At 30.3% G+C, this 25,149-nt stretch overlaps 1 protein-coding gene across 5 annotated transcripts in view; it reads left to right on the top strand.

The window, feature by feature from the left end:
- The window catches only part of LOC101894598 (protein Tob1), a 106,150-nt gene extending 82,320 nt beyond the window's left edge, over positions 1-23,830 (top strand). For all 5 annotated transcript variants that reach the window (XM_020037387.2, XM_020037388.2, XM_020037386.2 and 2 more), the window contains one exon: positions 1,591-23,830. In XM_020037387.2, the coding sequence (XP_019892946.1) occupies positions 1,591-2,482 (892 nt within the window). In that variant the 3' untranslated portion in view covers positions 2,483-23,830. The remainder of the gene's footprint in view (positions 1-1,590) is intronic.
- The last annotated feature ends 1,319 nt before the right edge of the window (positions 23,831-25,149 follow it).

Below are 25,149 nucleotides of genomic sequence, written 5' to 3' on the forward strand. Positions count from 1 at the left end.
GAGCACGTTTAGACTACTAAATCCACTCGACTCTACTCCATGTGAATTACGTAGCGTATACGTTGCGTATATTGCATGGCAGAAGAATACAGGTAGATGCATCAACGCGTGGGAGCATTGATATGTCAAAAAAATTGAAATGTTTTTTAAAATATAAGTAGATTTTTATATGTTTTCTTATTCTAACTTAGAAGGAGGCTATTATAATTCGCGTTTTTCAAAAATTTTTGCAAATCAAAATAATTTTTCATTCAACATTTTCAATTCCAAAATTGGTTTGACAGTTCATTGTCCCAGCAGCTGTGTCGACGCGACTACCTATATTCTTCTACCATGGTATATTGTATTCATAAATCTAGTGGTTATTATTTTATGTATACGACATGGTAGAAGAATACAGGTAGATGCCTAAACGCTTGGGAACATTGATACGTCAAAAATGTTTAAATGTTTCTTCAAAAATAAGTGGATTTGTATATGTTTTCCTATACGACGCCAATCGGAGATTGTTATGATATGATTTTTTAACAATTTTTATAAATTTAAATAAATGTTCATTCAAAAATTTCAATTCCAAAATTGGTCTGACAGTTCATCGTCCCAGCAGCTGTGTCGTTACGATTACCTATATTCTTCTACTATGGTATACGCTATGAAATTGGAGATCAAGTGGATTTCGTAAATCTAAACGTACTTTAAAACAGATCAAAGCTAAAATTGTGACTTCGGTATGAAAATGCAACATTGTTGCCACCTGTGGCCGACAACAGTGTTTTCGCGTTTTGTTCAACCAAAAATGGCAACATTGTTGTATTTTCACGACACAGTCGCATCGACACAGCTGCTAAGACAATGAACTGTCAACCAATTTAGAAATTGAAAATTTTAAAAGAAAAGGTTGAATTAAAAATTAAATAACAACCTTCGATTGATGTCATAAGAAAATTTGTAAAAATCTTCTTATTTTTGAATTGTTTTTAAATAAATTTTGACATATTAATGTTCCCAAGCGTTGATGCACCTACCTGTTTTCTGAACCTGATTTCAATTGTCAAATTTAGCTCAGACATCACAAAGAGCCAGCTGGCTACCAAATTTAATGTCAAAATATATTATTGTGATTGAAATCACATAGCATATGTCATAAAAATTACAATAAAAACTACAATTGAAATCAAAAAACTTTCAAAATGTCAAAGTGTAAACAAGTGTTGACATTACATCTGGTTCATGGTAAAAGTGACATAGGTAGAGACATCAACGCTTGGGAACATTTTTATGTCAAAAATTTTAAAATATTTTTTCAAATATAATCAGACGTCAATCGGAGGTTATTATAATATGCGTTTTTCGACAATTTTTACAAATTTGAATAATTTTATATTCTAAATTTTTAATTCCAAAATTGGTTTGACAGTTCATTGTCCCAACACCTGTGTTGATGCGTCTAACTGTATTCTTCTACCATGATCTGGTTTTTGCAATTTTCAGGAACCGCTTATTATTACGCCATGGCTTATAGCATAACTTAGTTTTCAATTCCGCTTCATTTGAAATCCGTTAACAGACAAGTTTTCTTCTCTCTTACAGCACTTCATATCGTATGTCCCCAACAGAGTTCTCAAACTATATAAAACAACGTGCCATGCAACAACAGCAAATACATCATGGTGGTCATGGGCATTCACCCAATGGTGTTGGCGGTCCCGGACAGCCTGGCAATCATTTTGGCCCCATTGGACCCGTCTCACCGGCACGATCTCTATCGCCAAATCCCTTGTCTTTGGGTATGGCACAAAATGGTGGCGATCCCTTCTATTTCCCCAGCATGGCTATGGGCATGTATCCACAATTCAATAATCATCATCGTAATCTGTTCGATGCCACTCACTTCCATGGTGCCGATAGCAATGGATTGTTTGCCCCAACTAACAATGGTGTGGGTCACGGTAAATTCAATAACTATTTGGAACCACATGGTTTTTATAACATCGGAGGAAATCATCATATGGCACAGCAGCAGCAACAACAACATCAACAGCCACAATCTCCCATTGCCATGAATGGTGGTGTTGGTGGCGCTCATCATTCGTTGGGCAATATGAAAGCTTCAAATATTGCCGAAAATATTGCCAAGGACTCAGCTGCCGGCTCCAACAACAGCAATAGCAATACCAACAACAATGCTGCCAACATTACTGTAACAGTAACCAATGGCGCCAATGAAAGCACTGCTGTCAGTCCCGTGCCCCCAGCGAGCTCTGCAAATGCTGCGGTAACAGCTGCAAATACGGAACGTCAAAATGCTGCCAATGCAGTTGTGGCTGCTGTGGCCGCTGTCAACAACAGCACTAGCCAACAAGACTCGTCATCGTCGTCGAACTCCTCCAATGCTTCGGCTAACTCGAAATTAATCGATGGTCTCAATTCATTCTATTCCAATGCCACTGGCTCCTATCAACAACTTTTAGTTGCCAATTAAAAGTCAACACAACTACACTTACAACAAAGAGTCCCATAAGACACACACACAGACAACACACAAACACAACTACAACCATATATTGCAAATAACGCAAATATCTAGCTGTAAAAGCAAGTAAAAAATGAATGAATCATTATATATTTTTTTAAATGCTTAAAGGAAAACAAAAGAAAAACAAAAACACGATAAAAATTAGTTTCATCAAGGACTTAATAAAACAAAACAAAAAACAACTTTGTATAAGAAAAAAAAAGAAGAAGAAAAAACAAGAAATATAAAATATTTTTTTATTTGTTTCTAATTTTTGTAATTAGCTGTAATTTTTTTAGAACATAATAATATGTAGTAAAAAAAAAACCAGAAGAATAAGACGAAGACGATACTGGATAAAGTCATAAACAAAAGTATATATTTTTTCACTGTTAATTTTTTATACACATTTTAAACAAAATACTATTTAATATTTAATAGAATATGTATTAAAGCTAACGATTTTTCACGTAAAGAAAGAATCCCTTTTTTGTAAGTAAATCAATGGAAAGGAAGAAGTAGAATAAGAAGAGCCCAACAGCTGATGGTAGACAATTAGAAATACAACACTGCATGCGGAAGCGGAAATGTCGAAAAATGGTGGGGATTTTAAATCTCTTACGGATGACAGTTTATAAAACAGAGTTGCCATTCTTTAACGTTTCCACAGCTGCTGGGACTAGCAAAATGTCACGGAAATTTGTTTCAATTGTTAAGTTTATCTATGTTAATATTATCTTTACAACACCTCTCTCTCTCTCTCCTCAAAATCTCCCTTCTCTCAAAAGCCCACTTTTCTTTGACTAAATTTAACCAAACCAAGAAAAAAAAACTATAAATGGAATACTGTTAAATAATTTTTTCATAATATTGTACAATCTATATTACTATTAAAACAAAACAAACAAAAAAAAAACAATTATGCATACGTTTTATACTGTTAAATATTATTTATCTTGTTAAAAACAAATTTAATATGAATGTTATATCTAAGGCTCCTCTTGATCCCGTTCCCGATCCCCAAATCAACCAAACTCTCGTTTAGCCTCTGTGGCCACCGTCATCTGTTTAAGCAGCCTTGTTATGTATTTTCTTGTGTTTTTTATATATTTTTTTACATTATGCATTAAATCATTAAGTTTGAGTAGCTATAAATCAAATTTGTTAATTTCTCATTTTTATAGAAGAATTCTTTTTTGTAACTTTTTTTAACTAGTATATACATATAATTGCAATTTTTTGTATTTAATTAGTTTGAAACACTGTTAAACATTGTTTACATGATGCTAATCTACACACACAACCATAGAGAGACGACATACAAATGTGTTTGTTTACTTTTTTATTATTTTAAATATTATATTTTTTTAATTATTATTTGTTACACATACACATTTTATATATTTTTTTGTATTGAAAATCATTTTTATGTAGAGAAATTTTTATACTTTTTATACATTTTTATTATTATTGATACCAATTGCCTAAAGCAAAACATGTTTTTATTAATTTTTTTAATAAATAAAAATAAAACAAAAAAAATGTTATTTTTATTGTATCCATTTATTGATTTGCCTAGTTTTTTTTAGTTAACGACAGTATTGGGATTCTGTGGCAGATTACACTATAGTTATACCAAAAAAATGTGAAAGGCTTACAGAATCGCACTACTTGTTCCTTTTTTGTTATAAAAATCATCCAAAACTTCGCCACAACTTTAAACACGCAATTTACTTGTACAGCCATGTACAAACTTTGAAGAAACAGATTTTTTGCAAAATGTATGCGCCTCGTTTTGAGAATTTTTAATTTTGCCTGCAAAACTTGTCATAAAACAGAAAATGTTTAAATCTGTACATTTTACTGAGCAAATGTATTGAAATTACCCCAACGTCAAATTCATAACTTTTCTGGCTTTGTGTGAAAAAAAAATAAAATAAACCAGTAGGTCTGTCTGGTTACTTTTCCTACAGACATTGTCCAGCAACTTCTTTCCGAGAGAGTAAGATAGTTTTATTCTCTTTTGCAAAGGAAACTTCAAAAAGTAAACAGACGGAATCCCTGCATAAACTTGCAAGCAATCAGCTGACGAGTCCTCCATAAATATATAAATGAGCTAAAAAAAAAAAAACAAAATTTCCAAAATTTTTAAATTTGTTTGTCCAAACATAAATCACGGGAAGGAAAAGAACAGGAGTTGCAAATGATTGCAAGAAGAAATTTGTTCTGCAAGAATTTGCAAACTTTCAGTGAAAGAACTGTCAAAATTTCACATCATTTCTCATTTTTGTTTTTGCAGACAACTTCCAAAAACAATTGCTACAAATTTTAAGGTAGCGAAGCACACCTAATATGACTCTAGTGCAGAGTTGCATTTTTTATATTTCCTTTGAAGATTAAAATCCTTTCTGAATAAAGATTTTCCTTTCAAAATAAAGATTTTTTTAATTTATTTGTCCAAATATAAATCACGGGAAGGAGAAGAACATGAGTTGCAATTTCTCATTTGAATCGCTCTTTTTACATAACTTTTGTTTCAAATTTCAGATCATTAAGCTCGTCTCGAAAGAGAAAACAAACACATAAAAAAATTCTTATTCATTCTGTCAATTCAATATTTCAGGTAGAAGTTTCCGAACAAAATTCACAAAAAAAATCAAATGTTAGCTAGCAATTGATTTCACCATAGGCCGATGTTACACTTATATGTTCTATATTCGTTTGAGTGTAGCATACTTTGAGGCGCCTATATAAAGGAATGAAATTCGAATTGCCAATAGCTAAAATATGCTGAGACTAACTTCTTTTTTCGGGTAATTGCAACATTGCCATCAGTGTTGCCACCTCATGTGTACTTACACATATCGTGTGTAATTTTTCACTGCATGTGTGACCCATGTGCAATTGGTATGGTATGTTTAATTCATGTGTAATTTATTGGATTTATTGACGTAGTTAAGAAAAATTAACGCGTATTTACTCGAATCATATTTTATAAAATATTATATATATTTGGTATATATAATGAATTTAAACTTTTTTTCGTTCTATATAGCAATTTTAGGGAGAGCATAAATGTGCGACTCCTTGTCCGGCCCAGTCATAGATTTTATGTCATAGAATCATAAATAAAAGAACATACAGAACAGTCATGAGTGCCTCAAGCGAACAAACATAAACCTTCACGTATTCTCTCTTTAATAGAATCTGCCGTGTTTGGTGAAGTGAAGCAGCATCGGATAGAGAGAAAGAAATTCTATTTTCTTCCAATTTTGTTACCCTATAATTACATTGTTTTTCAATGGTTCTGACTGTCCAATTTTAATATTGTGTAGACTATGCGTTTATTTCGCACCACGTAATAAAAAATTTAAATATATATTACTTCACATTGCAACACAGGATACTTATTATTGCCGCTGTCAAACATCAAAGGTTCATCTTTTTGCAACAGCTTATTAATTATCCTGTTCTTCTCAAAAGCTTCTGCAGAAAGATTATTTAGCTAATGATTTTTGGGAAGACAGAAGTAAATGTGATTCTCATTTTCTTGAAAATGCTCGAACTTAAAGTGCTTTGTTTTTAATAAAATAGTCGTCATGCCAAAACACTGAAAAAAAAACCAAGGGACCATTCCCTTCGTCGCCATGAAATCGGGATATTTGTAGCGACCAGCAAATATTACAAAGCTGTTAGTTTTGAAAGTTATTACTCTCTATAAGGGAGAGTAATATGAAGTTAAGCCAAAGGGGGAGTATTTCAGAGTTATGCAACCGCATATTTAGTGCTTTAAGTAATTGCAGAAAGGTTAAGAAATACAATGTTTGCAAAAACATTGGAGTTGGCAACCCTTGTTGTGTAAACGTCATTTTTCTTTGAGCTCCGCATACAATTTTTAAAAAAAACAAAAAAGCAAAAGTTTAAAACATAGTTGGGAGTTTGAAGTGTCAAATTAATATCAAGCGAACGGTAATAACAGTGAAGTGATTGGAATATGGCTCCATCAAACAGACGAAGCTTGAAGAAAAAAAATATTTGTTTTCAATGTAAGCTGGTTATCGAAGAAAATGATCAAAGCATAGAGTGTGATGAGTGCGAAAGAGAGTATCATGATGTATGCACTCAGCTAGATAAACGCCAGTTTAAACGTCTGCTTGACAATGAGAACGAAGAATTTGTTTGTCATGTTTGTAACAACAAGAAGGGCAACAAAAACAATATTTCGGTCAAAGATGAGTTAGAGGACATTAAAAGGGAACTCAAGAAGCTGGATCAGCTGAGTGTTATGCATGAAACGATGACATTCATGTCCCAGCAATATGATGACATTCTCAGAGGCGTAGCTGAGAATAACCGCAAATTGGAGCTGGTGCAAAAAGAAAACAAAGCACTCAAACAAGAAGTTACCGATTTAAAAAAATCCGTAAAATTTTTAAATGACCAAAGAGTCAAAAATGATTGCATTGTTACTGGTGTAAGGGAGATAAAAGATTTATCGGCAGCCGCCACCATTGTAAAGTTGTCCAAAGCTGCAGGTGTAGAAATTGAAGAGAAATCTATTTCTGATGCGTTTTTTCTTAGAAGTAGAAAAGAAAATGAAAGAAAAACCGTTGTTGTGAAGTTTGATTCACGGAAATCCAAGGAAGCGCTCATGTCGATCAAACCGAAATTGAAAGACATGGAAGATACAAAGAATGTTTATGTAAACGATTTTCTCAGTCGCGAATGTATGGAATTGTTTAATTATGCAAAGTCTTTGAAGAAAGTGGGATATAGGTCTGTTTACGTATCGTCTGGCAGAGTTTTCGTGAAGAAAAGTGACTTATCTAAAGCTAAGTTGATACGAGACAAGGATCATGTTGACAAATTATTGGAAGAAGCTGCAACTTTTCAAGAAAAAAGGAGATCAAGGCATGTAGCTACTGGTGAAGATTCTGACAACAACTTTGAATCGCCATGTTAATCTTTTTATGTATATTTTTCTTTTACGTTTATTATTTTTTCAAATTATTTTATTTTTATGATTAACCAATATTTTAAACATTTTGAAGAATTTAATATAAAATTAAAAAATTTTAGTGAATATTTTAGTATGATTTCATTAAATGCCAGAAGTATTTCATCAATTACAAAATTCAATAAGTTTAAATGTCTTGTTGCAAAGTTTTCTGCACTTCCGGTTGTTATTGCTGTTCAGGAAACATGGTTTTCTGATGATATTGTACAAATTTATAATGTTCCAGGGTACAATGTGGTACATTGTTGTAGATCTGATGGGTATGGTGGGACATCATTATATATTCGTGATAACGTTACGTTTTCTATACAGCAATGCCAAAGCCAGCATTATTTTGAATCTATTGTAGTACAACTTTCTGATATAAGAGTAAATAATAAACCATTGCACATTTGCAGTTTTTACAGGTCACCTAAATGCTGTGAAACCATATTTTTAAGTCTTCTTGAAAATTTACTTTCAAATCATGGACGTAACCCGTGTATTTTTGTAGGTGATGCCAACATTGATGTTTTAATGCAAAACTCTGCTGTAAATTTAAATAATCTGCTTTCTACATATGATTTTGAAAACTCTCATAACCTGGTCACTCGACCTTTGAGTAACAGATCCATTGATCACGTTTATGTAAATACACCGAATAATGTATGCACTGATTCTGTTGTGAATGAAATTTCTGATCATAATTTGATTTCCGTTTTGTTTGATCGGCGTGTTGTTCGGCGGAATTGTACTATCTCGGAACATTCTAGATGTGATTACTCCAAAGTACGGTCCTATTTACTAAATCATTTATCTACAATAACTTTATCGAATAACCCATCAGTTGACACAAATTGTCTGATATCGTGTATACAGAATGCTATCGACTTTGGTACCCTCAGACTTCGGAGAAGGGAAGATTTAAGGGAAAAAATATCTCCTTGGGTTAACGGAAATTTGAGAAATCTTTTTCAGGTGAAAGAAAAATTATTAAAAAGAAGAAGAAAGAAACCTAATGATAGTTTGATTGCTCAGGATCTTAGAAGAATTAGCAAAGTGATAAAAAAGGCTTATAAGCAATCTCAAAACGCATATTACGAAACAAACTTAAGCGAGACTTATACAGATCCTAAAAAAACATGGCGCTTTTTGAACGAAACTCTTGGAAGAAACAAAAAGAATCAAATAAAGTTAAAAAATTCCAACACAAATACGTGTCTAAGTGATGCGGATACTGCAAACAAAATAAATATTTTCTTTTTGGAGGCTGTTGAGAAGTTAAGAGAACAAATAATATCTAACCCGTATGACCATTGCAATTCGTTGCTCACTTTGACTCATTGTCACAGCGAATTTTCTCTTGCTTTCACGTCTGATGTCGAGATTAATGAAATAATAATGCATATCAAACGAGGCAAAAGTTCTGGCCATGACGGTATCTCACCAAAAATTTTTGATTCATCCGCTGATCTACTGGTTCCATTTTTGGTGACTATTTTCAATTCCATGGTCAGCTCCGCCATTTACCCAGAAATATTAAAAATTCACAAGGTAATTCCAATTCCAAAAGAAAAGATTTGTGATGATATTAATAAGTTTCGGCCAATTTCTGTTTTACCTCAGATTAATAACATATTTGAAAGAATCTTATATGACAAACTCACTTCATATTTTAATGAAAACCACATGTTATATGATTACCAGTTTGGGTTTAGGAAAGGTTGTGGAACGGAAGAAGCCACAGTGAGTGTCATCAATTCTATATGTCATGGGTTGGATAGCGGAAACAGTGGTGTTGTAGGCATTTTTTATGACCTTAGTAAAGCTTTCGATCTTATTGATCACAAAATTTTAATCGAAAAATTAAAGTATTATGGAATACAAGGGAGAGAGCTGTCTCTATTGAAAAGCTATTTGCACAACCGAAAGCAATTTGTTCAAATCCAGGAAGAGAGAAGTTGTGTTAATTTTGTGAAATATGGGGTTCCACAGGGTAGCGTTCTTGGTCCATTGCTGTTTTCTATCTATATAAATGATATGAAAAATCTTGGACTATCTGGTAAGCTGTTTTTATATGCTGACGATATTTGTCTACTATATCCATTCAAACATGAAACTGGAGTCAAACCATATATAGAACGGGATGCAGCATTAATATTTGAATACGCTCGGATAAATAAGCTTTTTATTAATTCTGGAAAGACTCAACTTATAAGATTTAGGCCTCATTTTCGATTTGATAACAGCTTCAGTGTTTTTGTTGATGGGAAGGAAATTCGTGAAGTCAGTGTTGTAAAGTATTTAGGACTTTTCTTGGAAAGCAATCTAGTATGGGACCAACATATTGAACATATAAAATCTAAGGTCTCGGCAGCCATTGGGCTGCTTTATAAGTTTAAAAATAAGTTTAATCAAAAGACTAAATTTCTCATATTTCAATCGCTTGTTCAGAGTCATTGCAATTATTTGGCTATAATTTATGGTTTTAATAAAAGTTGTCAATTGAAAAGTCTTCAAAGGTTGCAAAATAGAGCATTGAAAGCAGTCGCCAATTTACCCATGAGATTTCCAACGATATGCTTATATAAAGACATTTTTCCAACTGTGTTACCTATTCACGGTATTTACCATTTGAAACTGTTAATCTATATGTTCAAATGTGTACATTGTATAGGACATCATACAATATCATTTTCTTATAGGCAACACCAGTTCAATATTCGTAATCCGAATCAGTTTAATGTAGTACTCTGTCGTAGTGAAACTACAAAACAAAGAATTGAATATTGTGGTAGTAAAGCTTTTAATAATTTACCCCAACAAATAAAATCATTAACAACCTTATCAATGTTCAAAACCCAATTAAAAAAACATATAATGCGTAATGTTGAAGAATTTCTGGCGTAATCATTTATTTTTTTTAAGTATGTAAATTTTTTAATTTTGTATGTAAACATATGATTTTTTTTTGCCAACTTGCCTCTTTAAAGCCTTACGGCGCTGAGGCCAAATTGAATGTAATCAATATTGAATATGAAAATATGAAAATAAAAAAAAAAAAAAAAAAAAAAAATTACTGCGATTTAAACTACCAATGATGGTATATTGGAATGGAGGCACTCACTTTTGACCGATACAAGAAATGTTCAATAAAACCTTATAGATTTAATCATATTTAAATTTAAGTTTGCCATATAGTTATTTATACATATAAAAAAATTTAGATACATGTTCATTCTCATCCTCCGTGTGTAATATGAAATTTTCTTGGTGGCAACACTGGTGTTTGATTATCAAGGGCACATTCGTCTCCCATTAACTCTCTCTCTCAACTTTTGATCATCTGTGCTTAAAACTCTGACACGAAAAATATGTGTTTAGTGAGAGTTTAATGTAATCCCAACTTGCAAAATAAAACGAAACAAATGATGGAATAGTCAATAATATTCTTAGTGTTTACCTTGCGCGCATGGTAGAACTAAGAAGGTAAAGTCATGTAATCATATGTTTACAATGTTTTTCAAATTAATACATTTGACAACATCTCATTGTCAAAATCTATATTCATAAATCCAGTGTATACACACAAAATCAGAGAAGGGAACTCATGTTTATCCCTTAAAATTTGACAAGGTAAATAACACAAAATGCAGAGCTGGGAATGCTAATTTGAAATTACCTTTATTTCATTGTACCACGCTTGCTCATTTGATTTGAAATGTCGTGTTTAATGTAAAATGCTGTGATTTAGTTGTGCTCCAAAGAGGATTTGGTCGGTTACTTCAATTTCAAAAAATTATGATATTTGAGTTTTGCCCTGTTAAGGCGAAGCTCATATGTTTATGATTTATGTGTTTTGTTTCTCTTATGATCTTTTTGTACATTATATTGAATTTTTCACTTATCTCATGCATACACATACATACATACTATATGAAAAATAACCTCTTGCAAAAGCCTCAACTTATTACAGAGAAATACCCACCATTAATATTCAAAATATGATTGTAATCTCCTTTATTTTTCACTTACCTAAGGCCTCTTTTTATAATTCTCATAATTTTCGATATGCTAAGACACTTTGTATTTTTATATCAAACAAAAACCCAAAAAAAGAAAACCGAAGACAAAATAATATTCAAGTGTTTGAGATTAGATTTTAGACTTAAATAAAATTTAGACAAATGAAGAACCTAAATAATGAATCAAATGTGCTATTGTTAAAAAATATATATAAATTATATTCTTAAACCAAAAAAAAAAAAACAACAAAAGAAAACTTCATTTAATATGCATGCAAAAAAAGTAAAACATTTTTTTATTAAAATAAAAAAAAAACTTTAATTTTTTAAGTCAAGACAACAACATTTATGTACCTTTAAAGAAAAACTTAAACAACATGTTTATATGAATATATATATATATTTATAAATCTATAAAACAGACAAGTCAACAAATCATGTAGAAATTATATTAAAAAAATATGCAAAGAAAAAGAAGAAGATTAAAAAAAAACAAAAATTTTGTACTTTTATACTTCATTAATTTGTAGTTTTGAATCAACAACAACAAGTCATACAATAATATGTTATCGTGTTACAAAACAACAACAACAAAAAGTGAAAGAGATTAATTCTATTAGAAGACAACAAAAAGCAAACTAAACGGTTGGAATATTAACAAATTTAAAACAAAACGATGCAACAACATTTTACACAAAACAGCAAAAACAACAACAAGAGTTTAGTAAAAATAACTGGCGTAATTAGTTTACACAAATAGTCCACACACTACATTTCAGAAGAAAAACAAAAAATATTTTTTAAACAAAATGCAAACTTCCAACAACAACAAAGAAACAACCTGATAAGCAATTTGAAAAATATATTTTAATTGAAAAAAATATATATTAGAATTTATATTTTTATAAAAATACAAAACAAAAAAAGACAAAGAAATTCAACACTTACATTAATTGGGATTTTATTTATTTTTTGTTAGTTTTCTCATTTAAAAAAACGTGTAAAAATTATAAGTAGAAAACAAGGATTAGGCGATCTTTATAACACTTGGCCACAAGGGGTTAAAACTCTTCGCTAATAAGAGAGTAAATAAAACATGAAAACAAAATGTTAAAAAATTACACCAGCAAATGAAAAATTCCCTAATATTTCGGTTTGAATCGGGAAAATACATTTATTTTTCTGACATTTTTGAACCTCAAAATTAAACAGGAAAAATAACTCCGGCCAATTGTTTTCAATTTTTTTTACATGAAAAACAAACATAAATCAAGCGCCCTTTTTATATTTATAACATTTTTTAAATGTAAATAAGATATTTCAAAGAAAAATATAAGAAAACAAAAACAAACAAATCGTAGTCTGATTATTTAATATTCATCTTTTGTAAATCCAAAAATTAACCTTTTTTTGTTAATAATTTTATAGACCTTACCTTAAAAGACGAAGTAGCGATGACGCGTACATAACAAATATTAGTAAAAAAATGACATATTTGCATATCAATCGATACAATAATATTTATACTTAACATTTACTATACTCTTATTCGAAGCAAACCCTAACAAAAACCAAATCCAAAAACTATATACAAAATTATAAATAATTATTAGAACAAAAAACAGGAAATTTCGAAAAACAAAACGGAATGGAAAAAACACAATATTTATGTTTTAAAAAATTCGAATGTTTTTATTACAAGAACTAATATAATCGGTGAAATAAAAAGAAAAAACCCAAATCATTTTTACATTTTGTATGTACTATGTGTCTATGTAAACCAGAAAGCAAAAAAAAAAAAAAAAAAAAAACAACTAACAAACTATTAATTTCGTTGTTGTATAAATAAAAAACAGAAAACTAAATAAAATTAAATATTATCTTTAATTACAAATTCTTTTTTTAATTTCTTTTTTCAAAAGAATACATGACACAATTAACAAGGAATCCCTTTAATTCGACAATATTTTGACATTTCACATGTTGGAAGTGAACAACACATTGCGTACGTTTCACTCACACTGTATGATCAACGCAACGGCAATTGCCTATTGTTTTATGTATGTTAAGTATGTTTACATACGAGCTTGTATCCGGGTTAAGTGTAATATTGACCATCAATCACAAAATATTGGATTATTGACATGTATTGTGATTGGTCAAACATCGCGGCGATTGAGACAGGTAGATGAATCAACGCTTGGGAATATTGTTATGTCAAATTTTTTAAAATGTTTTTTAAATTAAAGAAGATTTTTATACGTTTTCTTATGCGACGTCAAACGGAGGTTATTACCACATGCATTTTTCAACAATTTTTACAAATTTCAATATTTTATTATTCAAAATTTTCACTTCCAAAATTGGTTCGACAGTTCATTGTCTTTTATTCTTCCATTGTTTCATTTAAAGTATGTTTACATACGAGTTAAGCAAAATATTAATTCACTTAATATTTGACAATTGAAATGTGCTTTGATTGATAAATTAGTATGGTTAATAGCTTGTTACATGTATGCCCAATTCATGGTAGAAGAACACATGTAGATGTATCAAAGCTTGGGAACAAGGATACGTCAAAAGTGTTAAAATGTTAAAATGTTTTTTTTTTTTATTTTGAAAAATATGAAGATTTTCATATGTTTTCTTATACGAAGCCAATCGTATGTTGTTATGATACGCATTTTTCAAAAATGGTTAATTTTTCATTCAAAATTTTCAATTCCAAAATTGGTTTGACAGTTCATGTGATGATCACTTTTAAACAACTGATAATTATCGGATTTAAAGGAACACTTGATGTCAGCGTTCCACTTATCAGGGTTAACCAAGGTAGAGATTTTGTATTAAACGTACTTTTAGCCCCAATAAAGATTTATGTGTAAATGTACCCCAAACCTCTGAGTTGTTAGTCGCATGTTATATGTATATATTTCGTATGTAAACATTCATATAAATTGGTGTCAACCCATGCTTAATAATATAGGTAGATGCACCAACGCTTAAGCTGGGAATACATAAAGCGCTTATTTGGCTGGCTTAAGTCATCGGCTGGCTTCTTCGGAAATGAACAAAGGAGCCTAGGCCCAAAATCGAACTAGGTCAACCTAAAACTCCTTTGTTCATTTATGAAGAAGCCAGCCAATGACTTAGGCCAGCCAAATATGCGCTTTATGTATTTCCAGCCTTAGGAACATTGATATGTCAAAAATTTTAAGATATTTTGTCAAAAATAAGTAGATTTTTAAATGGTTTCTTATGCGATAGAAATCGAGGGTTGTTGTTGTATTATGCATTTTCCAACAATTTTTACAAATTTCAATAATTTTTCATTCAACATTTTCAATTCCAAAATCAGTTTGACATTTCATTTTCCCAGCAGTTGTGTCAATGCGACTATCTGTATTCCTATACCATGTGTCAGACTTTCAGACAATAACGAGATAGAACAGCTTCGTAAAACTACAAAAACACAGTCTTGAGGCTATACCCGTTCCTGTTAGAATTATTCAAGATGATATGCAACAAATTATCTTAATTTATTTGATATCTTTCCTCAAAAAGCGTGAAAGATGAATGAAATGCCTGGATTTTCTCTCAAAAATATAATTAAATGTATTCAATCTTTCAATTCCATGGCAAACTGGTTAATATGTGTAAAGCGGGTCTCACAATGCACGTTTTTTCCAGTCGTCGATTTTGAACATATTTTGCGTTTATTTTTCAAAACAAAAATACATATACAAGATTAGCAGAAGTCGGTCACGTTTAGAAAAAAAATTGTAATCAGCTGCTAGCCCTACTTTACTTTTTATTGCTTTTTTCAAACTCCTAAAATGCAAATATTTGGACTACCAAATTGAATATGTTTAAATTTTAATGTTTAGAAATTTTAGAAAATGTTAGCTGAATTTACTTACAAGAAACTTGTAATGATAGCTGTCAAGAAAATTAAGACATAAATGCTCCTTTCATTTACTTTTCAAAATGGTAAATGGTGTGAGTACATAATCGGCATTTTTGACTGGCTTAAGTCATCGACTGGCCAAGGAGTGTTCTTTGTTCTTTTACGAAGAAGCTAGCCTATTAAAGCCAGTCAAAAGAGCCTTTTATGTGCTCTCACCCTAAAGCTCTTCTTTTATTTTGCAAAATGTTTATGATGTTTACATATAATAAATCTAGTGCTTTCAAAATTTCAATTTCATTACGTATGCGTTAAATCGAATTGACAGTTGAAATCCACAAGATGTATTATCAGGCTTGCCACAAATTCCAACCGGAATGGTTCCAATTGCGTAATATAAAATCGATCATATTTGCTTTGGCTTCTTCCAATCGATTTGGTTAATTACAAAAATTTAATTATTCAAATATGGCAAAATTAGAAGAAGGATGAGAATCAAAAATGATTAGAACTGTAGAAGTAAGAATGGTGAAAAATATTTTGTTTAAAAGAAGGTTTTTTACGGAAAGAAAGTAAATTTTGCTAATTTTTACACAATGCCCGGGATTGTTTTTTGAAAAAAATCCGCCGGCAGGAATGCTTCGGACCCCTTATTCTACCCCAGTGCCGTGTGAGAATTTTGATAACAAGTTTAGTTTTAACTTTTAAATAAATTCCCGTGCTTGTCCCTAAATGATAAAAACGTTTTAAAGGCAACCAACAACTCAAAAGCTTGCACAAAATGCCTTTGTTAAGTTTTTTTTTTTGTTTTTACCTTTGCCGCAATAAATAACTTTTAACCTTTGCTCGTAAAAAATAGGCTTTGAAAAAAGTGGTTTTCTAAAAAAATTGGGGCAACACTCTGTTAATAATTGGCTTGGTCAATATAATGGTAGAAGAATTCAAATAGTCGCATCGACACAGCTGCTGGGACATTGAACTGGCAAACCAATTTTTAAATGAAAAAGTATTTATATTTGTAAAAATCGTTAAATAATACATATTACAACAACCTCCGATTGGTGTCGTATAAGAAAATATATAAAAATCCACTTATTGACAAAACATTTTAAAAATTTTGACATATCGTTGTTCACAAGTGTTGATTCAACTACCTGTATTCTTCTACCAATCAATCCTTTTTTTCCTAAGTTCGTACAACTTCTGGAAATTTTTGTGTATGTATTTATTGTTTTGAAAAATAAAAAACAAAATATTTTCAAAACAATTATAGGAAGAAACTTACAATGCGAATTAATAGATTTTGCCACACATTTTACTTAACTTTTGTGGTGTATAAAATCATAAACTTACGCATTTATTTCAGTGCAACCCTAATGTAAGAAAACTGAAAATTCTTAAATCTTTAACAGACAGGAAGTCTGCGTAAAAGAGAAAAACAAATGGCTCTTCCATCAGCTCTTTCTCTCCTAAAAACTCACTTTCTGACAAACTCCACTTCAAATATATCATTATACTTCAAATAATATCATAAACAGCTTGAATGTAAACGTATCAACACTTGGGAACATTGATATGTCAATTTTTTTAAACTGTTTGTCAGAAATAAGTACATTTTTACATGTTTTATTATATGACACCAATCGGAGTTTGTAATGATACGGAATTTTCAACAATTTTTACAAATTTCAATCATTTTTCATTCAACATTTTCAATTCCAAAATTGGTTTGACTGTTCATTGTCCCAGCAGCTGTGTCATGGTAGAAGAATATAGGTAGGTGCATCAACGCTTGGAACATTGATATGTCAAAATTTCTAAAATCTTTTATGAAAAATAAGTGGATTTTTAATTTTTTTTTTATACGACGTAAATCAGAGTTTGTTATAGCATGAGTTTTCAACAATTTTTACAAATTTTAATAATTTTTCACTCAAAATTTTCAATTCCAAAATCGGTTTGACAGTTCATTGTCCCAGCAGATGTGTCGATGCGACTACCTGTATCCTTCTACCATGAGCTGTGTCGATGAGGCTACCTGTATTCTTCTATCACGGTTAAATAATGTGAAAACCAGAATGGTAGTTTTACTTTAAAGGAACTAGGAAAAATGCAACTCTGTACTGGAGTCTTATTGTGACGAATAGATTTTTAAAGCATGCAACAACTGATGTTATTTACATAAATTTTTTTCAGAAAATGTTTATGTTGAGGAAGATTTCATGGATGGAATTTTGTGGTAATTCCTTTAATTTAAATGCAAAATCCAAAACAAGGGAATTAATTACAGACAAGTTTCATTGCCAATCGAAATTAGAAATAAAAAATTGATCGACAATTGTGGGTTATTTTGTCCTTAACTTCTTGCAACAATATGTCTCAATTCAAACGTGTTAAGTTCAACAGGAAGAAAAACGAGTTTTTACGAGTCAGGGCCGAAGAAAAGTTTAACTTTAAAACATTCTACTCCCTCCTTCCCATAAAACCCACTTTTCTATTCCGTTAACTTTCCTTGTTCCTTTACGAATGGTGCAAAGGGAAAAAGAGTGAAAGTAGAGCAAAACTCCTTCGAAAAACTTTGGTATTTGAAACGTTTCCCCCAAGACCAACATAAGGTCGGACCATGGTACAATAAGGAGGTGGAAATATAGCCCTGAGGCTATGCCCGCTTCCTGTCAGAATTATTCAAAATTATAGGCAACAAGTGGTTTTCATTTATTTGATATTTTTTGTTCATTTCTAAAATGATTCAAATAGCTCGAAAGATGAATGAAATGCCTGGATGTTCTCTCAAGAATATGTTCCCAAGTGTTCAATCTTTCAATTCCATGGCGAATCTGGTCAAAATTATTAATGCGCGCTGCGCATTTTAAGTTTCTTCCAATCATTGATTTTGAAAATATTTTGTTTTTATTTTTCAAAACAACAAATACATACACAAAATTGGTAGAAGTCGGGCACACTTACCTTACCTTTTAATCTTACCTTACCTTTTTATTGTACCATGGGTCGGACGAGAGAGAACTACTATTAACCATGGCCCAATAACAGAAGGCGGAACAAAGCCACCCCCGAAATACATTTTTTTTCTTTAGGTGCCCCTATTCTGTAAAAAAAAGTAAGAGGTTATATATGTGTGTGTATTATTTTGAATAAAAAAGGGAATAATTTGAAATTATTTCAAATTCAGAGACAACAGAAATTCATATTTTCCACGATAGCGGACAACAAAATGCCTAATCTTGGGCTAAAACAATCTTGGCCTACTATCTTGGATTCAATTTTGTGTTGAAAACCCGATCTTCCATTCATGTTTTGTGGATTTTACCCACTATAATAGTTTTGTGAGAACACATTTTAAATAAACAATTAAAAGTCTATTTGACACAATAAGAGTCCAGTACAGAGTTGCATTTTCCTAGTTTCCTTGAATTTGATCAAACTTTCTTATTGAGCCATGCTATTAACAACAAATTGGCAATAGACTTAATAGTTTTTGCACTATTTTGATCTGACTTTCTTTGAATTTCAAATAACAATTATATTTTTGACAGAAAAATTACCCTACATTCGTCCAACAAAAAAATTTTTGTCGCATTTTATTAGGACATATTTTTCTTTACTTTATTAAATTTTATTTTTAATTTAAATGTTTATAAAAACGCGTTCACACATGAATGTACATACCTTTGTATATATATGTATGTATTTATATTTACCGGAAAAAGCAATCAACTCAAATTCGCTTTCGAAATTTCCATTTAATTTTGTCTAGTCTAAATGTGATTTTAAATCATTTAATCGGTGTTACTTCGAAATAAAATTCAAATAAATGCAAAAAAGAAAATATATTATTTTTATATAAAAAATAATTAATATGGCAAACAAACCAAAACACAAATGTCACAATAACAGTAAAGACGTATATAGAACATATTTAGAAATTGAGATCATTGTATATTTATACCTTATACTGCTTATAAAAAAACCAAACAACTAATCATAAAACTATTAAAAAACACAAAAAATTACTTCCGAATGGAGAAAAACAACAACAAAAAATCGTATTTATTTTAATAACTTTTAATAACGAATTTTTCATACTTATGATAAATGTTTTTCTACTTATTAAACAAACAACAAAAAAAAACAAAATTAAAAATTAATCAAATTATTTTTATAACAATGACAAAAATTGGCTTAAACATTTTTTAAAGTTCATATATGTAATTATGAATATGAAATTGAAAACAAAAATAAACACACACACACACAATAAACAAACATGACACTTTTTTACCAAATGAAACTTTTTTATAAAAATCAATCTCAGTGTAATTTAAATTGTAAAACCCAACAAAAGAAAAAAATGTTTAGAAGTAAATATCTACCAGAAGTAGAGACATTAAAAGCATAACGCTGAATGATAGAAAGCTTAATAATAAAGTCATTCATAGCTGAACCTCCCCGGAATCATACATTAAAATAAACTTGGCAATGATCGTGTTATTGGTAATGTATTGCAAAATTGAAAATGCGAAACAATATTGAAAAATTAAATTTGTTAAATAACATCACAACAAATGGTGTGTGCAGTACACAGAACGCTATATAAAACAAGTTATAAATCTTAAGAACTGTTAAATGACGTGATTTATCATTTAGATAATCAATTTCTTTGATTGTGAAACGCGTATTTCAAATGTCAATTCCATTGGCATTACGAGAATATATGATATTTGTCGTATACGCGATGTAATTGACAATTGAAATCAACTGGGTACATTATATGTGAGATTAAATCAAATAAATGTAAACGCATGATAGATAGTTAGACTCGTGCAATCGTGTTTCACTTTTTCATTTGATGTCTCTTTTCAATGTCAAATTCTATTTGGTACAATAATGTGGCAAAAGAGTAAGGCTGGAAATACATAAAGCGCATATTTGGCTGGCTTAAGTCATCGGCTGGCTTCTTCGTAGATGAACAAAGGAGTTTTAGGTTGACCTAGTTCGATTTTGACCCTAGACTCCTTTGTTCATTTCCGAAGAAGCCAGCCGATGACTTAAGCCAGCCAAATAAGCGCTTTATGTATTCCCAGCTTAAAACTGCTAAAGTACAGCCCTGAGGCTACGCCCGCTTCCTGTCAGAATTACGGAAAATGAGATGCTACAAGTTAATGACATCTATTTTATAATTTTCCTCCTTCATTTAATTTTTTTTATTAAAAATATAATCATTAATGCACGCTCGGCAATGTACTTTTCATGGTGCAATCAGATCAAGGTAATCTCATTTCAAATTATAATATCCAGCTCTGCAGTTTTTGTAATGTACCTTATCAAATTTAACTTAATTCATAACAGGTTCCCATCTCTGATTGGTTTATGTGCAGTGAATTTGTAAAAAAGAAGTTTTGACAATGGAATGCTGTCAAATAACGTTACCTTCTTAATTCCACTGTGGTACTTTTTTGCAATCATTGATTTTGAAATCCATGATAAAATGAAGAAGGTAAGCATACCCATCTGCGCATTTTCTGTAATTTACCTTGTCAAATTCGACAGCACAAAAACTATGGTTTCCATCTCTGATTTCTGTATTTGCAATGGGTCTATAAATATATATTTTGACTAAGATGCTGTCAAACAAATAATTTTGAAAAAAAATTAAACATGTGTTTGCATGACTTTACCTTCTCGATTCTACCATGTTGAAATATTTAAAATTTTTTTTTTTAAATAACGGGGCACTCAGACAAAAATGTAATCAATTGGTAGCACTACTTTCCTTTTTTGTTGCCCCATGGTAGAATTAAAAAGGCAAAGTCATGCAATCAATTTTACAATTTTTTCAAAATATCTCATTTGACAAAATTTCTTTGTCACAATGTTTATTTACAAATCCTTTGTATATTCACAAATCAGAGATGGGAACCTGTGGTATATACAGGGTATTTTGCCAAAGTTACAAAAAAAGGCGACAGCTGTTACAGCTGTGCGACATTTATAAATTTCTAATATGGCGTTTACACAAAACAAATTGCCTTGAATCAGAGTTGTCTTTTAAGTCTTATTTACCCCGAAGATGTTTATGTGATTAGATTGACATTTCCTTCAATTATATGTGAAATAAATGCATAAGTTCCAATACAAAAAAGTCCTCTTTAATTCTGCGACAAATTTATTGCAATGATGCAATGTTGGTGCATCAACGCTTGGGAATATTGATATATAAAAAAAATTTTAATGTTTTTTTTTTTTTTCAAATATAAGTAGATTTTTATGTTTTTTTCCACAAATTAAACAAATCTAATAACTTTTTTATTCAACATTTTCAATTCCAAAATTGGTTTGACAGTTCATTATTCCAGCAGCTGTGTCGATGCGTCTACCTATATTTTTCTACCATGTAAAAATGTGTATATATAATTGAAGAAAAATTTTATTGTGTAAAGTAAGGGAGCGAAATGATAAAGAGGTAGACTCATTTGCTTAATATGGCAACCATTTTCTGAAGTACTCGAAATTGTCATTTTTTTCAAATAAAATTTATTTTCATATCTGAAATATTTACGTATGACGAGTGGCATATTTCAGAAAAGTAATAAATAATTTATTATTTTCGGCATTCCCAGGTACGTAACAGTTATATGCCCCTAATGGGTTAATATTAAGCGTTTATATGCATCTGTTGGAGGATATAGACGCCACCCAAAGGATAATATAAGAAATAGCCAAAAATAATGTAAGGAAAAAGATAATATAGAGACTATTATTGATTATTAGAGATTGTCATCTAGAATTGCAATTTTTGCTTGTTTTTTGTTCCGGTTCAGTTCTCTAAGAAAGAGTTTAATAATTCTCTCTTTAGCTAGATTAAAATAAATACGGGAACACAACACTTGTAAGTTTTAGTACCATGGTTTATAGCATGGTACAATAAGGAGGTAGAAAGGCTTCGTAAAACTACAGAAATACAGTCCTGAGGCTATGCCCGCTTCCTGTCAGATTTATTCAAAATTATAGGCAACAAGTTGATTTCATTTATATGGTATTTTTTGTTCATTTCTAAAACGAGTCAAATAGCGCGAAGATGAATAAAATGCCTGGACGTTCTCTCAAAAATATGATTCTAAGTGTTCAATTTTTCAATTCCATGGTAAATCTAGTTAATAAATTTTTAAAATATTTTGTTTATATTTTTCAAAACAACAAATACATAGAATTGGCAGAAGTCGGGCACACTTAAGAAAAAATTGTAATCAGCTAGTAGCTCTGCCAAACCTTTTTATTGTACCATGGTTTATAGCACGTTTATATATAAAATCTTTAGCCGGACAGTTGATCAATCACAGTAATTTTTTGTGTGTTTTCAATTATCAAATTCATTGTGATTGGCCAATCATTAAGATCAATCCGGATAACGAGTGGTATGTAAACGTACTTTAAAACACTGTATAATTAATTCAACATAATATCATTTCATATAATAATGATATGTAATAATAAAGGGTTTACACATATTTATAATTTTAAAAAATAACTTGATTTATAAAGCGCTTAGTGAAATGAAATCGTTTTAAAATATGGCCAATAGAATTACACGACCTAATGCGATCATACCAATTTAAAAAAAGAAAAACACTTCCATTAAAATTGTAATGAAAAATAGAATGAATCGATATAAGTAACTTACACAAACTCTCAGATTAGACCCACCAGAGAAATTTTTAATATAAATACCGAAAAACTAAGTAAAGAAAAAAGTATATTAATCAACTTACTATTGCAAGAAATTAATAAAACAAAAACTAGGATAAATAAAAAGATAACCCATCAACTATCAAAACCTAATAAATAATATTATGCGAAAAGCGATAACAAAGTATAAGGATCTATTATTCATAACGGGCAAAGTTGTTATGTTGATTACAAACCAAAAACATTTTATATGTATTAAGGATAAAGTAAAATTTAATTATACTATACATATATTAATAATAACAAAAACCAAAACAAAAGAACACAACCGCAACAGGCGCTACAATATGTACATGATTACTTATAAACATTTTGTAAAAACAAAAAAACTAAAATATATTATTAATAATGAGTGCATACTCTTATATAATACAAAAGCAAAACAAAATATCAATGAAAACAAAATTGGCAAAGCAAAAGTATTTCAAACCCCCCGAAAAGCTCATTAGTAAAAGTAAAACATAACCTTACCATATTGTAACAAAAACAAAAATATTACAGAAACAAAAACCAAAACACACACACGAAATTAACTACAAAAAATAATAATTATATTAAACAGTCAAATAGTTGTAATAGCGTTACTAACAGGACAATTTAAAACAAACAAAAAAAAAACAAACAAACAAATGAAAATCTCAGAATCTAATCCAACAACAAACAAAAGAAAAGAAAAAGCTCTATATATTTTATCACCATAATTTATATTTTTCCCAACAACTGGGCAGAGAACAGTTGAGAAAAACACAAACAATTATTTCAAATAAATCTCTCTAATGAATGAAAGAACAAAAACCTAACATCTGAGTACCCATAATCTACTCTAAAAATCTAACAAAAAAATCCGCAAAAATTATAAGTGTTTATATGTTATATACATATATTTTTTTCTTTTATACGATTTTCCTAAATTTCATATGTATGTAAATGTATCTTAATAAATAAAGATAAATATATACTATATATATGATATGACACGTTGTTTACTCTTATTTCAATAGCATGGGCTCCGATAGCGCGCTTAGAAAATTTTATCCTGATCAATCCATATCATCAAGAATATAGATTTGGTTGACAAATCACAATAAATCTGACTATATAAAACATACTTTATATATATATTGTGATTGGTCAATTATCAGGTTAATCCGGTTAGAGATTATGTATGTAAACTCATGGCTCAATAAGAAAGGTTGCTCAACTTCAAAGAAACTAGAAAAATGCAACTCTGTGCTGAAGTGTTATAGTGTCAAATAGACTTTTAAATATGCAGCAGTTGGTTTTGTTTACTTTTCATTTTTTAACCAAATTCTTATATTGGGAAAAAACCAGCGAAACAATAATTAAATTTTGGGGTTGTTCCACAAGATAGTAGGACAATACAGTTCTATCCCAATATTGTACAATGCGATACCCATTAACATCGAAAATATACATTTATTTTGCAACGGAAAATAAAATTTTAAATTATTTTAGTTTTTATTGAAAACTATACACACACATACACAAAATGTGTATATGTATCGACAGAATAAGGGCACCAAAAGAAAAAAATTGTATTTAGGTGGTAGCTTTGTTCTAACTTCCGTCATTGTGCCATATGTAAACCTACTACTATACATGGTAGAAGAATACAGGTAGTCGCTTCGACACAGCTGCTGGGACAATGAACTGTCAAACCGATTTTGGTATTGAAAATGTTGAATGAAAAATTGTTGAAATTTGTAAAAATTTTTGAGATATGCATATTACAACAACCTCCAATTTGCATCGTATAAGAAAATATATAAAAATCTACTTATTTTTGACAAAACAATTTAAAAACTTTGACATATCAATGTTCCCAAGCGTTGATGCATCTACCTGTATTCTTCTACAATGCTACTACCATAAAAACCCAGATCTTCTGACTTCATTTAAAATAAACCCGATGTTGAATCTACAT

The sequence above is a fragment of the Musca domestica genome, unplaced genomic scaffold (genome assembly GCF_030504385.1).
Source record: "Musca domestica strain aabys unplaced genomic scaffold, Musca_domestica.polishedcontigs.V.1.1 22, whole genome shotgun sequence".
Taxonomy (NCBI): Eukaryota; Metazoa; Arthropoda; class Insecta; order Diptera; family Muscidae; genus Musca; species Musca domestica.